The sequence below is a fragment of the Typopeltis vanoorti genome, chromosome 13 (genome assembly GCF_054136105.1).
Source record: "Typopeltis vanoorti isolate ZY-2024b chromosome 13, IOZ_Tvanoo_1.0, whole genome shotgun sequence".
Classification (NCBI taxonomy): Eukaryota; Metazoa; Arthropoda; class Arachnida; order Uropygi; family Thelyphonidae; genus Typopeltis; species Typopeltis vanoorti.
In genome coordinates, this window is record NC_143561.1 from 2,232,199 (window position 1) to 2,248,261 (window position 16,063).

The following is a 16,063-nucleotide window of genomic DNA, read 5'->3' on the forward strand; positions in this document are numbered from 1 at the left end:
ACGATGTCGTCAGGCTGCTGTAACTGCGTTGTTTTTGTTCGTGAACGTCGCCACACTTGATCGGCCTCCACAGAGTCCTGATTTCAATCCTACTGAACATCTGTGGAATGAATTGAACGTTGGATGCTGTCAAAGGGCGTCCGCCCGACAACAATTCAGGACCTCATCACTTCCCTATAGAAGAATGTTCAAAAATTCCCATTGATCGCTCTCGTACGCGTTTGGAAAGTATGTCCCTTAAGATTTCTGCAGTTATCGCAGCGGAAGGAGGTCCTTCATCTTATTAAGGTGGGTTCCATGGCTGTTTGTTACTCACACTGAGGTGTCCGTTGACTTCTTTCCAAGCAACGTATTTAGGCGCGAGACTGGCCAAACACCATTCTCATCGTAAAATGATGGCTACGAAACCCAATCTGGACAGGTCATGGACCTCAAGAACTGCAGATTTTTTTTATTCACTGCATCACTGAAACCTGCTAATTCACCTTCACTTGAAGGTGTCCTCATAGCAGTTCTTATTTCTCAATTTCCCAGTGCTCAGGCACAAAGCCAATCTCGCGGATTGTTTAAAGACCGGTCTTGTCGGCCGAGTGCTTAGCCTATTCACTCTCCAAGAGGCTGTGGGCTCGAATCCGTCGTGGAAATGGATGTTGGTGAATGTCTTTAGTTGGGAGTTGAATTTGATCGCCAGGTGTGAGACCGCCTTCCAGTTTATTCGATCTGAAATGGAAGAAAAGGTTCCATCTTCGGTCTCAGAGTAGGGCTTCCGGATTATATAAAAAGTAATAAATTCAACAAAAATTGAAGAAAAAAAAAATCTCTCGGCACGAATACGAATGTGCGATAGTTTACAAAGAAACTCTTCGTAGGTGAGAACCACATAGAAAAAAAAAAAATCCAATGAACGAATTTATCGTCTGGTTTTTATTTATTGTTTTATTTTTGGTGAAAGAGCTTAAAATACTTTCAGGAAGTAAAAATCTTTTAGAGTTAGATTTCCATTTTTTTTTTTTTTTTTTTTAAAGAAAGCCCTGCTGAAATGGCATTGATCGTAGCAAAGACATTAAATTCTTCTAAGTAACCCCATCAGCGATCATTTTCTCGGAAAATGCTTTGAAAAGGCAAAATAATCAAAGATACAAACTGCTGTTATCGACGACTGTCTCTGTTCTCATTGCAGTGCACTTGACCTTTGCTCTCTATGCAGGAGTACGTGTAATAGGATGCTTGCATTTTTAGACATTCCGTTCACTCTTTACCTGTGTCTCCCGGTTTGTACTGCGGCCTGTCCGTCTGGATGATGACGGTGTACTTCGTCTGGTAGCGGGTGTTGATTTCCTCGCTTCCCGAGAATTCATAGTCATCGAAAGTGCCGTTCAACTGCAGACACGCGCCGTACGGGATTTTCTCCGGCACCTCGAGAGGGATGACCACTTTGGGCTCTGAAAAGAAAGAAAGAAAGAAAAAACGTTCAGTGACTGCAGTTGAGATTTTCAAATTTTGATTGAAGCGGAAAGAATTTCTTCAACGTCTAAGATTTTGAACATCAAAAAAGAAACGTACAAAGATTGGGGAAGAGTCGTCCAACTTACCATTCACGGTTTGTTCAGTCGAAGTGTGAACCGTTTGATTTTTGCAGTCGACAAGACTGACGGTCACCGTGCCGGGAGAAATCACGTCGAACAACGACAAGGCGTAGTCTTCCTTTGACCCCAAAGCAAGGTTCCCTGGTCCCGTGAAAATGAACCCTCTGAAAGGAGAAATCAAATAAACACTCGCGCTGACAAGTGAGCGTGCAATCCCCACCAGAGCTTATAAATAAATAACAAAAACTGATCTCGATATGTAAGATTTCAGTGATTGTAGCAATGTAAATAGGCGATGGGGGCGGACGGGATTTAAAAATGGTAACACACCGGGGAGGGGGGGGGACATGTTTGAAAATCAAACATTGATTGAGGAGTGACGAACAGAAGAAGGGATCCAATTTCAGTTAGAAGCTGAAAACTTCAAATTACAGAAATACAGGAAAAACTCGTTTAACGCGATTAATTCATCCATCAATTAATGTTCGCTAAGCGAAATCGCGTTAAGCAAATGCAATAAACAATAGGAATAATTATAATTCATCCATCGGTTAGCATAAATTTGAAAAAAATAAAAGAATAAGATATATTAGAGGATAAAATCATCAAAGTTAATAAAAATCAATTTGCTTAAATTTTTATTTAATGTCTAAACATTTGATTCAGCTACTTTAAAAAAAAATAATAAATAAATAAATAAGTAAAGATGTTTGAATCATGCTCGACTTTTACATCCTGTCATGCAATTTGCGATAGCTGGCGTTCGCTTTATAAGATTTCGGCGGACTTCGAAGTTTCGTTCCATATCAGAATCAGCATAAAACAAAATTTCCTTAGCAAACTCAATGGGATTAAAACCTACTCAAGTTATTTTGCAGTTAGATTCTTAGTCGCAACATTCTCTTCTTCTTCGCACTCCTTAACTGTTGTGAATGGAAATTGAGCAAGTTTCTCACATCTTCATTATCCAGTTCATTAAATCCAAGTTCTTTTCCAATTGTGCGGATTTCTTCAATGATGTTATCAGCTGGGTTATTAAAACCAATGAAATTTCGAATAACCTAAAAAATCGCGTTAACTGATTAATCACTCGCTTAAAGCGGGAAATAGTATCATTTCACTCAATTGCGCTAACTGATTATCGCGCATACCGATAATCATGGCGCATGTCGAATCAATAACTGATGGATGAAATGCATCTTCCTTCCTACACAAATACGCATTGTCGACTATAATCCAGAAATACTTACATTTTTAGCGTTTAATGTGTAGCAGATGTCTCCTTCATCTCGTAGTGTACAACCAGCCTGACGTGTCTGCCTTTCTTAATACGAAAGATGTGCAAATTATCATTTCCGCATTGCATTTGGCAACTACACATTTCAACTACACATTTCATGCGAGCCTCCACTTCGTAATCCGTAGCACCTCACTGATGCAATCTCGAAAAACAACGGAGCCATTGACATTGTCGACATTTCTTCTTCCTCCCTCAGATTACAAGCAAATCAAACACAATCCCGCTGTGCAAAAATGCATTTTTAAGCTTCATTAGACTACTTTTGTGATCTGTACTTATGGTTGCGATTTCGACGTCTGCATGCGGCTTTGAAGGTGAGAAGGTCACCCCTCATTAGCGACACTAAAAGAGTGATAGGAAATTGCTGCGCTTCCTGGACATGAACGAGCGTTTCTGTCTCGTATAGGGAGAAACTGTTTGATTCCCGAGAAAACCGACCGGTAGGATTTAAAACTAAATATGTCGTTGTTACTGCAAGATGTACTTCAGAGGAACCCCCCCCCCCACACACACACACACGTACCCTAGAAATAGACGGTTCTGTTCGCTACATTCGTTCAATAAATTGCTGTTGCATTCAGAGAGATGCTGAACAGAAGTAATTCTAAATCTTGGGTCCCGTCACCCTTCCTCGTATCAAACTGTCACAAGCGTACAATGCCAAATAAACACCCTCGACAGATATCTTTTGTCGTGCCCTCCAGTGACACATGGCGGACTGCGAAGCACTTAAACTGATTTGTGAACCTGCGGCGACTATCAAGAAACACCGAGATTAAATGCACGTGATCGGTGTTCTTTTATTTCTCGACCAACACCCGCTATCTGTGGGTTTGCGCTTTAAGCAGTCGCTACACCCACTCATACGCTGAAACGGGTGTGGGGCAGTGATCTCTTCGGAAATGTTGACTGACCAGTGGAAGACCTGCGAACAGCTTCGTGCTTAGACTCGGGTTAGCGAACATCCCGTTGCTGCCCACATCAGTTCTATTCGCAGTATCTTCGTCATCAGTTAGCCACATCCACTAACGATTCTCTAGTTAAGGCATATCAGGCGAACATGTGTGTTAGAATTGAGGTTCTTCCTCCCCGGAATAGAAGAACACCCACAAACGCACTTGACAAGCATAACTCACGTGAAGCCTTTGCTTCGGCTCGATGTTGCATTATTATTATTACACGCAGCAGGGAAAAATAACGGAAGATGTCCTTTCCCCATCGGTTCGCTTCTCTTTCTAAACAGGTTTCTCCCACCCCCTTTTGGATTTGGAGACACGAGCATTACAAAAGCATGCGGTGTATTTTTCGTCAGTAAAGGAGTCCAAAGGCTATTACGGGAGGCAGAAGGCTGTCCGACTGTCGAGAGAACAGGTCAGCAGAACACGTCACGACTGCTTTTTATGATACTTGGAGTTGTTTACATCGAAGCCAATGAGGTCATAAAGAGCAGTCGGTGTCAGTATGTCTGCCCGCTGCAGGTGTTCTTAAACGAATGCCCATTTGTGTGAGACTGGTTACTCATCCTTGGCTGAAAAGCCCATCTGAGTTGTATCCTGACAACGAGAGACAGGAAGAAACTGAAGAAATGAGCTCCTGGATTGGAAGAGGAATCCATCTTTTAATGGAGGTGTTGTACTCCTCCCAGCCTAAGTTCTCCACTGTGTAAATAAATAAATAAACACGCAAATTTCATCCTTATAGGAAACTCGACGCAGTTTTTCGTAATGTGTCGAGACAAGCAGTTTGATTCGAAAGGGGACAATCCGACTTAGAGCCAAAGCCATTTCTTCGCACGTTCATCTAGTGGCCTGTTTGCCATGCTTAACCTTTTCACCATTACCGAAATTTTCTCTCTATAATTGTATATTGTAAGGACCAAGAAATTTTTCCGAAATCATTTGAGCAGTTGGCAACAAGTAGCTACACCAACTGCCAAATGAAAACATCATGATACACTTTGAGAAAAGATAACTAAAAAAATTTTAATATCAATCTCTCTATTACCACTTGGAAAATAATCGTAGGATATTTTATAGCACGTGTAGTATTAATTATTATCACTTGTATTGTTCTTAATACTTGCTGCATTGGTTGGTTCATATTTTCGTTTGTACTACACCGCTCAAAACAATTAGGGGATATTTTAGTTTCTGTCGGATAATTAGAAATTTCTGTAAATAATTATAACTTATAGTAAGTTATAAATTATAGTAAGGCATTACTATCAAATACTGAAACAGGACTACAACATCTGTTGAACAGATTACTGGAATCCTGTATCAATTATGGAATGAAAATTAACATTAGAAAAACAAAAGTAATGACAATAGCAAGAAAGAGGCAAATATGGATACCAGAATAAATGGGGAAAAACTGAATCAAGTAAAGATATTTAAATATGTAGGAAGTGTTATTAGCAGTGATGGAAGATGTAAAAGTTAAATAAAAGCAAGAATAGCGATGGGAAGAGATGCCTTTAATAGAAAATGAAATTTATTCAGAAGTAAAATGGATAGAAACCTAAAGAAAAGACTAATAAAATGTTATGGGTGAAGTGTTGCCCTCTATGCAGATGAAACTTGGACATTGAAGAAAGAAGAAATTAAGATTTTGGAAAGCTTTGAGATGTGGATTTGGAGAAGGATGGAAAAAATCAAATGGATAGATAAAATAACTAATGAAGAGGTTTTAAAAAGAGTAGAGAAGAAAGAAGTCTGTTAAGGAGGATAAAAAGAAGCAAGGGAAACTGGATCGGACATATTCTGAGAGGGAATGGAATCATCAGAGATGCCATCGAAGGAAAAGTAGACGGGAAAAGACCAAGAGGAAGAGTAAGGAAGACAATGCGAGATGACAGGTACACAACCTTGAAAGAGAAGGCTTGGAACTGAAGAGAGTGGAAGGAAAGTTTCTGCTACTAAAAGAAGAACCTGCGGAATTGCAGAATACTCAAGATGATGGTCTCCATTAACAGTCTAAACAGGGTACATCTTGGTTGCATGGACTAGATAAGATAATCAGTACTTCTTCCTTAAACCGCTCTTATACGAATTAGCACATTTTCATCCATGAAAATGAATTCTTGGCCGATTGCAGCAGCATATGGACAAACTATTGGTTCCAAAATCTCATCGCGATACCTTTGGGCTGTTAAGGGACCGTTTCCGATAAAATAGAGATCAATATGGCCACCTATACTAATTCTAGCCCATACCATCAAACTCCCACCTTGATGTTGATATCTTTCACGAACAAACTGTATAGTATTTCTTGTTCCACTTTCACGCCATATCAAGTAAGTCGGTTATCTGGTTGCAGACTGAACCTGGACTCGTCACTAAAAAAGTACACGAGTCCAATCCTCATTTGAGCAACTGCGGTTTTCCTCTGCCCAAACTCTTCGCGCTCTTTTGTGATTTGCAATAAGTAAATAGAATGCAAACCTCTTCGAGCATGTACCAATGGCTCTCCAAGCAGTGGATTCCAGGATATCATGTTGCTCTGCCATTTTTAATAAAATAATGGTTGGTAGGTGTGATACAAATTTACAGTTGAAGTGATAATTATGCATTGTGGAAGTGAGCGCAACAAGCCACGCTTTTACACCCCTCCCCCACTTGCTAATAGCTAAGACACGTTTCGACAAGTCTTAACATGATTTTGTACGCAGCTGCGTGTTCTGCACTGTATATTAAGAATATATTTAAAATAAATGTGGTACATTTGTAAATTACTTTTATAACTTTATAATTTGCAATAAAACCAAAATATCCCGTAATTGTTTTGAGCAGTGTACTTCTCAAGTGTTAATAAAATTTCAGTTTCAATTAGATTCTTAACCTTAAAAATGTTAACATCTTCAACATGGATTTAAAGCACGCTTCAGTAAGTAATGCACTAAGTTGGAGAGGAATTCGTCATGCTGGACTGAAACCTCTATTTTCGACTCAGAATAAAGCAATTCAAATGTAAGAAATAAACAAATATAGGGTTACTGCAATGGGCAGTAAACATGTCACACTAAATATATCATCTCTTAGATACGTATACGTTTATAGGCTTCTCTTATTCATGAAAACGATGCTGAATATGTAAGTATTAAGAAATACAGAACTAAGAAATATGGAGAGGCCACTGAGTTCCTTATTTCTGTGGAAATCGGTTTCGAGCAGTTATTTGTATTCAAGTCCAATCTCAACTGCGAACGATCAAGTGCAAAATGAAAAATTTAAATGTCGCTGTTGAACTATTCTGTTTCAAAATCAAACGAGGCTCATTTGGAGAAACTGTTTTGGACGGGATGAGTTACGAAGGTGATTTCATCTTCGCTTAGAAGAGTTCTTGCTCTACGGTGCACACATGAGTAGCGAAAATTCCCTACTCTTCAATATAATATGTGCTGCATAGAAATTTAGGATAAAATTAATTTCTGAAAAAAAGACAAAAAAAAAAGAAAAAAAGTTTGGATTGCAACAGCAGTTCCTGTTGCGTGATCGATGCTCAGCTCGCGACCTCCGTATGAATTATTAAAAAAACTTTTCGTGCGTCATCTTCTCCTCCTTTCTTTCATTCAGCGCACGTGAGACTGGGATGAGCTTGAAAGAAATGGGGGACACAAAGCTTCACTGTCACTCATTCCTGACAAGATGTCGTGTGTCTGATGACTTCCTTGGTCAAGGAAGGAGGAAGCGTCTTGTCTGCTCGTGACGACGTCAAGGACATCATTAGCGACTCGTAAGGAGTTTCGTGACAGAAACACCGCACTTCCCACCCCCCCGCAAGCAGCGAGGATTATACTGTGGGTGTGCCGAAAATCCAGTTGCGAAACATTTTCAGGCTTCCCTGATGCAGGCAATTCCCCTCTGCCATTCAGGGCTTTGGAAAGACATGTATCGGTCACGTGTTTCCCATCCTTCCTTCACTCTCTTTCGTGACCGAGTCGTGCTGCTACGCGTGACTGAACGCGAAGACTCCTCCATCCCACTCGAAGGCCTCTTCCTTCGTCCTCAGGCCGCACTTGGGAAGCGATGCGAGGACCCATTTAGCAGTCAAGATAGCCTCATGAGAACAGATTCCGAAAAGCCCAAAAAAGGTCGTTAGTGGAGGGGGGGGGGCTCTAGCATTCGTTGTGTAAAGTCCCCGACGTTTGGGTTCTGCATGGTTAACTGAGAGGTGGACAAAGCTAAGCCAGCTGCTCCATGGAATCGTTTAGCTCGTGCAGGGCAGATTCCTGTAATAATTGAAGACAGGGTGCGGAACTTTACATCCTTTAAGAAAGACGAAAGATCCATCTTTGCAACCAGTTTCATCATCGTTGCTCTCTCAGTATTTTCTCCATCATTCTTTGCGAAAAACGCCAAATCAGCATAATTCAGTAGGAGTACTCTAAGATCCATTGACCACTTTATTCCTTTCATTACTCTTGTTCCTCACAAAATAAATTACCGGAATAGACAGAAAATGTGACGGGATATTAATGTTTATTAACACAGACCTCGCTGTTAGATGAATACAGAGCAGTCATCATGCTAGTAAGATTGTCAGGTACTCCGTAAGTTCTCATAATCTTCCACAAATTTTTCCTATCAACTCAACCGAATCAAAAGTGTTCCAGAGGGCATCGGCAATCGCGTAGGGTTCCCGTCCGGTCCCGTTTCGTTTCCTCTTTTGCGACGCTCGCATTCGGGTCACCGGAAGCGTTAGCGGGTGGGTGGTGGTGACGGAAGCGCGCCTCTTCACGGATCCCCTTCGATGACCTGAGATTACTCTTTCAGACAACAAACTGATCCCGAGCAGACACGACCCGGATGGAATTACAGCGCTGCTTCCCCGCCAGGTCAACCGGTTCAGAGGCAAAACGTGTTTGTTGGCTGCTGCGGGGATGCTTTTACTTCGTTAATCGCGACCCCCGTCTCCATTTGCATGCCCAACGGACTGCGATGCTCATTAAAGTGGTAGACGCGCATCGCACCCCGCTGCGTAAGGCACCGACATCCGACACGATCGAGAACCAGCGGGAAACGAAACCACCGTCCATCAGTCACGAAGCGTTTCTCCTGTTACGTCCGAGAGTCAGACGACCTTCGTGACGGCATAAAACTATTTCAGCGGGTGTCCCTTAAACAGTCACTTCTCCTGTACCCGAGCGAGGCCGGTCGCAACAGATTTTCTTGGGGGAAGAAGCAGCACGTGCTCTGAACTCGTCTTCTTTTTAACTTTTTTCGTCTTTTCGCCGCACGCGAAGACTTTCCTTTTAAAGTCTTTTCGCGTGCGGCGAACGTTAATTGTGTGGATGCGCTGCTTGTACTGAGAGAGATTTGGCTCAACAGCGGTAGCTAGCACTGATTTCAAGAACAATCACTAGAACGCCATAATCTCGAACCAGGGTTACTTATCGAGGTCTTCGAGAAGAGTTTTCCTGAATCTGAATGAGTATTGGAAAGAGAAAAATCCGCATCGAGAAACCATCCGGAGGAAACGTTTTCCAGCGAAATCTCTTTTTTGCTACGATGAACACCGCTGAGCATGGAGGAACTGGAAAAGTAATTCATTTGGTTCGCAGCATCCGCCGTGTGATGCGGAACGGCTGTGTGTATGTGTGCAGGATTCGAAGGAAGTTGAAAGCAAAAAGTGAAAAAACCCTTTCACTTAATGAAAGAAAAAAAAAAGTTTAGCTGGAAGAAATTGTTCTCTGTAAGAATCTTTCAACACGAAAAAGATGTTTTCCAAGCAGTTCTTTGAATAAAACTGACCTTTTAAATGAAGACGTGCTCTGGTTTAGTTTCTCTCTCTCTCTCTCTCTCTCTCTCAGACACCCACATCTTCATAAGTCCACAGTTTCTTCTGTCAAATATTCTCGAATATGTTTAGACTCCTCCGTAAGTCACTCGGAAGATTTGAAGGACCTCGAATTGATTTCCCGTAAAGGAAGAGAGGCCATTTTAGTTCCGGAATTAACCTTCCTCAAAAGGTTGAGGAGGTTTTTTTCTTTTCAAATCTTTGAAAAAGAAAAGAAAACCAACGCAATGAACTTCTCACGACTCGAATTGTTTACCTCAATAAATCACCAAGTTGAAGGAACAAATTCTGAAGTCGCAATGAAGCTCGATTACGTTTAGGAAGTGAAAATCAAACAATTCGACTGTGGGAACAAACCCCGCATTGCCCTTTCACGTGAAATAACCTTGTAAACAACGAAAGCATAAACACACGAGTTGAACGCTTTCACTGCAATCCATTCGTTTTAAAGTCTTCACTTCAACGTGGGAAATTTCGGTATCGTGCTCCTCGGCGTGCATTTTTGACTGAAACCGGAGCACCCGGTGGAAAGACTGCCTTCGACCAGTTAACCGTAAAGAACCCCGATCCTGTTCAGACATCTTCCCTTGCGAACATTCGTGAGATACGGAAGCGAGAGAAAGAAAGAGTGAGACTTGGCCACAAGGACACACGGAAATATTGTCGGCCACTTCGGGCGTGACCTTCACAGCGAAGCCCGAGGGAAGAGCAGAAAGAAGTTGCGGATTGACGGGATCGTTGGTGTCAGCGCGTGTGTGATGTCATTCGCCGAACGGGAAAGCAGCTGCTCGTGCACGTGGCTTGGATGGACTTCGGACGAAATGGTGCCGGAAAGAAAAAGTGATGGAGTGACGTATACGTACCTTTTGGCGACGCCCGTCTGAGCTAGCGAGAGTAGCAGGGTCAGGGCCACGAGCGCTACTGACCGACACATTTCCGCTGTACGGTGGCTGCTACGGATTTCCTGCTTCTGTTTCTTGCTTGGCTGTCGGGATAAAAAGGAAATTAGGCTGAACGGAAGAGATTTTATCAAATGCTTCACATTAAGTGCACACGCACGCACGCACACACACACACACACATCCAGAGAAAGGACAGTGACACCCAAAGGGTGCTTGTCACACTAAACCAAAAGGCAATTAGCGCCTTGCTGTGCGATATCGTATCGATTTCCCACTCAGATTAAACCCAGAACATTTCCTCCTCCCTTGTTGCACTCCCCCCGTTTTCTCTTCAGTGCTTTACTTTCCTCAACAGAATTCGCTCCCTGTTTAATGATTCGAGTTCAATGATGTCCTTCTCCCCAACACACGTGCTCCCCCAGGCTTCAAAAGTATTCCCTGCATTCTATTTTCACCCACCTCTATTACAAAGAGGGCGCCTTTTCTTGTGGGGAAGCCTCAGTCGGACCTTCCCCTCGCCCAACTCACTTCCAGCTTCAGAATCCTTCTCCTCCTCCCCCGTGATGTCTACGTACTAATTGTTTTTTCTTCTAATTATCTTTAATTATTATATCTGACATATGACCTGTTGGGGTAGAGACTACTATAACAATCTGCTTCCATTAATACGAATACAAACCAGAATAATGAGAGCCATAACCACTACTAACTTCGCACATTCAACCAACGATCTGTTTGTCATGCATAATATTCTACCACTACAGAAACGTTATCTCTACGGTTGTCTGTTATACGTAAAAAGGAACGCTGAAAGTTTCATGGTATATAATGTACACTAAGGGTTACGCTGCTGCCGAAACATGCTGGTAGCACCCAAGGCAAAAAAATAAATTTTTCATAAATCCTTCGAATACCTCGCGACAAGCAGCTACAATAAACTCCCAAATGAAATCAAATCTATAACCTCAGAATATGCATTCAGCAGGGCCGGATTTAGACTTGCTGAGACCCTAAGCTATACAAAACCAGAGGCCCCCCTACTGTTTTAAGTTTCATCAGCTGGTCTCAGAAAAATGTAAAATATATACGCCTTTTTAATATATGAAAATATATTGTCTTTTAATTTTTATTAAAAAAAATAATAAAGTATGCGTTTACAAAATCACAGAAATAATTATATAATTAAAGGGTTTTAAAAACGACAAATAAGGCTAAAAAAAAAAAAAGAAGACAAAATATCTCAATCACTTTTACAATGCGCCAAAATTATTTTAATGTTATATTTTGTATATTTAAAATTATTTAGAAATTATCATCGTGGTATGTCTGACTTCATTTGAGTGATTTTTCTACGAATATTTTTTTTATCAATTTTTATATTTTTTTGTTTTTTTATTTGAGACTCAGGTAGATTGCGAGGTCCTAAGCTGTAGCTTTTTTAGCTTATACGTAAATCCTGCACTGGCATTCAGAAAAAGATTGAGAGACTACCTCATGGGACTAAACGATGTTGACAATTACTGTAAACGCATAGTAAGAGATCATTATAACTCAAATATCATTCCAATTAAGGTACCAATATACTAACCAGATCATTCACTTAGGAGATTAATATATTAACGTGTACATCAAATCAAACCGCGTAAGGTGAGCATAGATGCGGTCCCTGGATTCGCAGTGAATGTTTTGGAGCTAATTACCTCTGTAGTAACCAGTATGACTACGGCCCTTGGCTGCACGTGAATACACAAACTAACTTACTTTATCAGCAAAACCAGTAACTTATCATAAACTACAAAAACCATTCGAAATATTTTATACTCTGCATGCATATGAGAAAACTTTTTATTAACTATAATAAAATAACAGCCAATAACAATGTTAGTACCAACAGCATATGATAGTAATACTTGAATTTTATTCTATAATACCGTACTGTACATTGAGTTGTATTGTGAAATATTGTACACTGAATTATAGAATAATATTGAATAGTATAATATGTATGCGAGATGTGAAGAAACTCTTATCTCAGTTTATTTCAGAAAGTAAAAGAAAAGGAATCTGATGTCAAGGAATTTATCCAAGGAAAAAAAAAGTTCAAATTTTTCTCAATATAATTTTTCTAACTCGTCTCTCCCCCCCCGCTTGCACCGCTTGGCTTCCTTCCAACTGTTGCTGTAATGCATTTCATTATTTGTGACGTCACCATTTCAACTGCACTCTACCTTCTCACCTTTATTTATTCACATAAAAAAATACATTTTTTATCTTTCAGATCTGTGCTGACATTAATATTCAGCATCGGGATTGGTCACGCGACGGTAATTTAGCATGCAGGGAGCGCCAAGAAAAAAAAAAGGCTAATTTCTAGCTTAATGATTGCTTGAATTATGAGAAAAAGAATCGCATTATTACGCCAAGTGAATGCTGTTCTGTCATGCTAACAGGAAATTAGAAATAAATTATACTATTTATTTTGCGCATGCGTCATCTGAAAAATCCTGCACGTGGTCAGGAAAATTTGTTTTTGTGGTGCACCTGCCTCCTCGTACCATCAGACACGCACCGATAAAAAAAAAAAATAAAATATGCTGTGCAGCTGACCCACTCCAAGATATCTTCCGACTTCGAAACGGTATCGGGCAAAGAGGGTCGCAAGGCTTTATGGTGCACCTAACACGATTGTCTAACAGTCTGTCGTCACACGGAAGATCCTTGAAGCTGACAGCCATCAGTGGGTTCTCACTTCGTGTGTGGAAACACCCGATCGCTCTTTTAGCCGCGTTCATTCCACTAAATAATGTTGGTGAGAAAGTTCTTTTATACGAATAAATCAAGATTTTAATCGCAACCTGGAGCGTCTCATTTTCAGGAATGATTCTTGGATTGCACTCAGAAAACAAGGGAAGAAGTTAGTGGGCCTTCAACCCTTGCAAAAATTCAGCTGTAATTTAATACCGCACGATTTCCTTTCAATCCGCAGGCTTCGCATCTCGATGCTTCATTCCAACGCAAGTCAGCAAATAAAGCGGCCCAACAGCTAAAATAGAAGATGAAAAAAAAATGTCTGCGGAAATATCTCTCGATGAGAATGGAAGTAGAGAGAACGACAGACTTGGCAATTTGCACTACAAATAATACATTCAGTTGTCAGAAAGCTATTTTTCTTTTGTGTGTTGGATTGCCAACGTAGATGCTCGCTAAGCCTGTCTATAAACGGTGGCGAACGTCTGACCAGATTGGACAGCTCCTTCCTACGCCAACAAACGCGGTTGGCCCCAATGCTGCTGCTGCATGCCACTGTCAGTAATTAAGGTCGCGTTTGATATTCTGGATCCAGCTTGGTCGGGCCGACCTCTTTCCTTGCATCTCCTGATCCGTTTAACATAATCTTGAACGCAGAATGTTTCTCACTGACAACGTGGCCGAATTATTCGCGCAGTGAAACCACCTCGTCCCCCAAATACTCCTTAAACGCCGCTGATTCAAAGCATCCAACCTCCAATTGTCATTCTTACACATCGCCCACGTCTCAGTTGTTTAACACAAAACAGAGAGAGAGAGAGAGAAAGAATCAGACGACTGTGGATGTTACTGTTTGTTATTATCGCTGAAACTTTCTTTGAATTTCCGAACTCTGCAGAAATCGGTTTTTATCCCCCCCCCCAATATCAATTGCGTCTTCCTCCTGATAACTGAAGTGCGAAACTTTACATCTTTTAAAAAAGTCGAAAGACCCATCTTTGCAACCAGTTTCATCATCGTTGCTCTCTCAGTATTGAGAAGTGGACCGAGTTGACTCTCCAACATCATCAATTGTAGCAGTCAAGGAGTTCGTTTCTCCCTCATTGTTTGCGAAAAACGCCAAATCAGCATAATTCAGTATGAGTACTCTAAGATTCATTGACCACTTTATTCCTTTCATTACTCTTGTTCCTCACAAAATAAATTACCGGAATAGACAGAAAATGTGACTGGATATTTTATCAACACAGACCTCGCTGTTAGATGAATACAGAGCAGTTATCATGCTAGTAAGATTGTCAGGTACTCCGTAAGGTCTCTTCCACAAATTTTTCTTTATCGACTCAACCGAATCAAAAGCCTTTTTTGAAGTCAACAAAACACGTGATCACATTTGATCTTAAATTCTAAACATTTCTTAAACAACTACCTTGGTTTTTTTTTTGTTTTTTGGAAACCACCTCACCCCTCTCTAAGTTGCTTTAGATTAGGCCTTTTATCCTTTGAGCACAATAATGCGGAGGATCTCCTCTAGAATACACAATAAGCTTCTATCTGCTACCCCTTTATAATTCTCGTTCACCTTACAATCTTCTTTCTTAAACACCGGCAGTCTTTTACTACTACTGCTCCAGTCTCGAGCCTTCGTAGCTCAGTCAGTACAGACCAGGTCGGAAAGACCTGGGTTCGATTCCCGTCAGTGACGCGAGGAACCTTTATCTGGTCTCCTTCGACCAAAGGTGAGTTAGACGGTCTCATACGGAGGGAGGGGGCATTTACACCCTGAACATTTCCCCCAGAACAGGTAAACCGTCCCCGTGAACACACATGGATTACAGTCATGAATACGTCCCAGCCATATGCCGGTCCTGAGCCCGAATAAAATTGGGGGTTGGGGAAAGCAATGGTGAACTACCCTGTAAAAATCTCACCAGGAACACTTTGTGGGAAATGCCTACAAAGTCATCTACGGTCGGAAACGATTGAAAGGGAAAATCAGTCAGTCAGCTCCAGTCTCTGGGGACTTTATCACTTTGGTAGAAATCGTTCGGGTCTCAGCGAGCCAAATCGCCACACACTCGTCATTCACCTGCTTTTAGCATTTCCTTCAATAAAGCGATCACATTCTGGTGATTTATGGAGTTAATTCATTTATGGTCAATCTGTTAAAATTTAAACCAGTTTAGTTTAAGATTTTATCTATTTCCAAGTGTTTTTTTTTACTTATTTTCTGTCTAGCCCGTAATGTAGATGCTGCTACAGCCTCTTTCTACATCTTCTTTCGACAATTAACTGCACTGCCTCACTAAGAATTTTGTTTTCCCTTCTCACTTATGCTATTCAATTACACGTCACACACTTTCTACATCGTGATCTTCTAGACCCCCTTTTGCAGAGCCTCCAAGGACAATATAACTCCTTGGAGACTTCGATCACTCAAGTCCCTTCAGCTTAAACTACCTGAAGTAATTTGTGAGTGACGTCAGTTAACATCTAGCAATATCTCCACAGCACTTGAATACAAGTTCCTGCGATGATCTTTGCTCCTAATTGCTCACCAACTGATATAAAACATCCTCTGTATCAGTCTCCGTAAGGAGAGAAGCCCAAACAGACAGATGAACGGACCAGCGGTTCTCTCAAACAGGCGCACAGAGTTTTTTTCATATTCACATTCAAAACCATAATCAGTCCTTATGAATGGTCAAGCCAGATCCCTGCAAAGTTGA

The 16,063-nt window shown here is 41.1% G+C and overlaps 1 protein-coding gene across 1 annotated transcript in view; it reads right to left on the bottom strand.

Moving 5' to 3' along the window:
• The window catches only part of LOC150099885 (alpha-2-macroglobulin-like protein 1), a 59,843-nt gene that overhangs the window by 40,010 nt on the left and 3,770 nt on the right, over positions 1–16,063 (bottom strand). Inside the window, exons 2-4 of the mRNA XM_090402393.1 lie at positions 10,548–10,669; positions 1,593–1,750; positions 1,260–1,442 (exon numbers count right to left, since the gene is read on the bottom strand). Of these exons, the coding sequence (XP_090258519.1) occupies positions 1,260–1,442; positions 1,593–1,750; positions 10,548–10,618 (412 nt within the window). The 5' untranslated portion in view covers positions 10,619–10,669. The remainder of the gene's footprint in view (positions 1–1,259; positions 1,443–1,592; positions 1,751–10,547; positions 10,670–16,063) is intronic.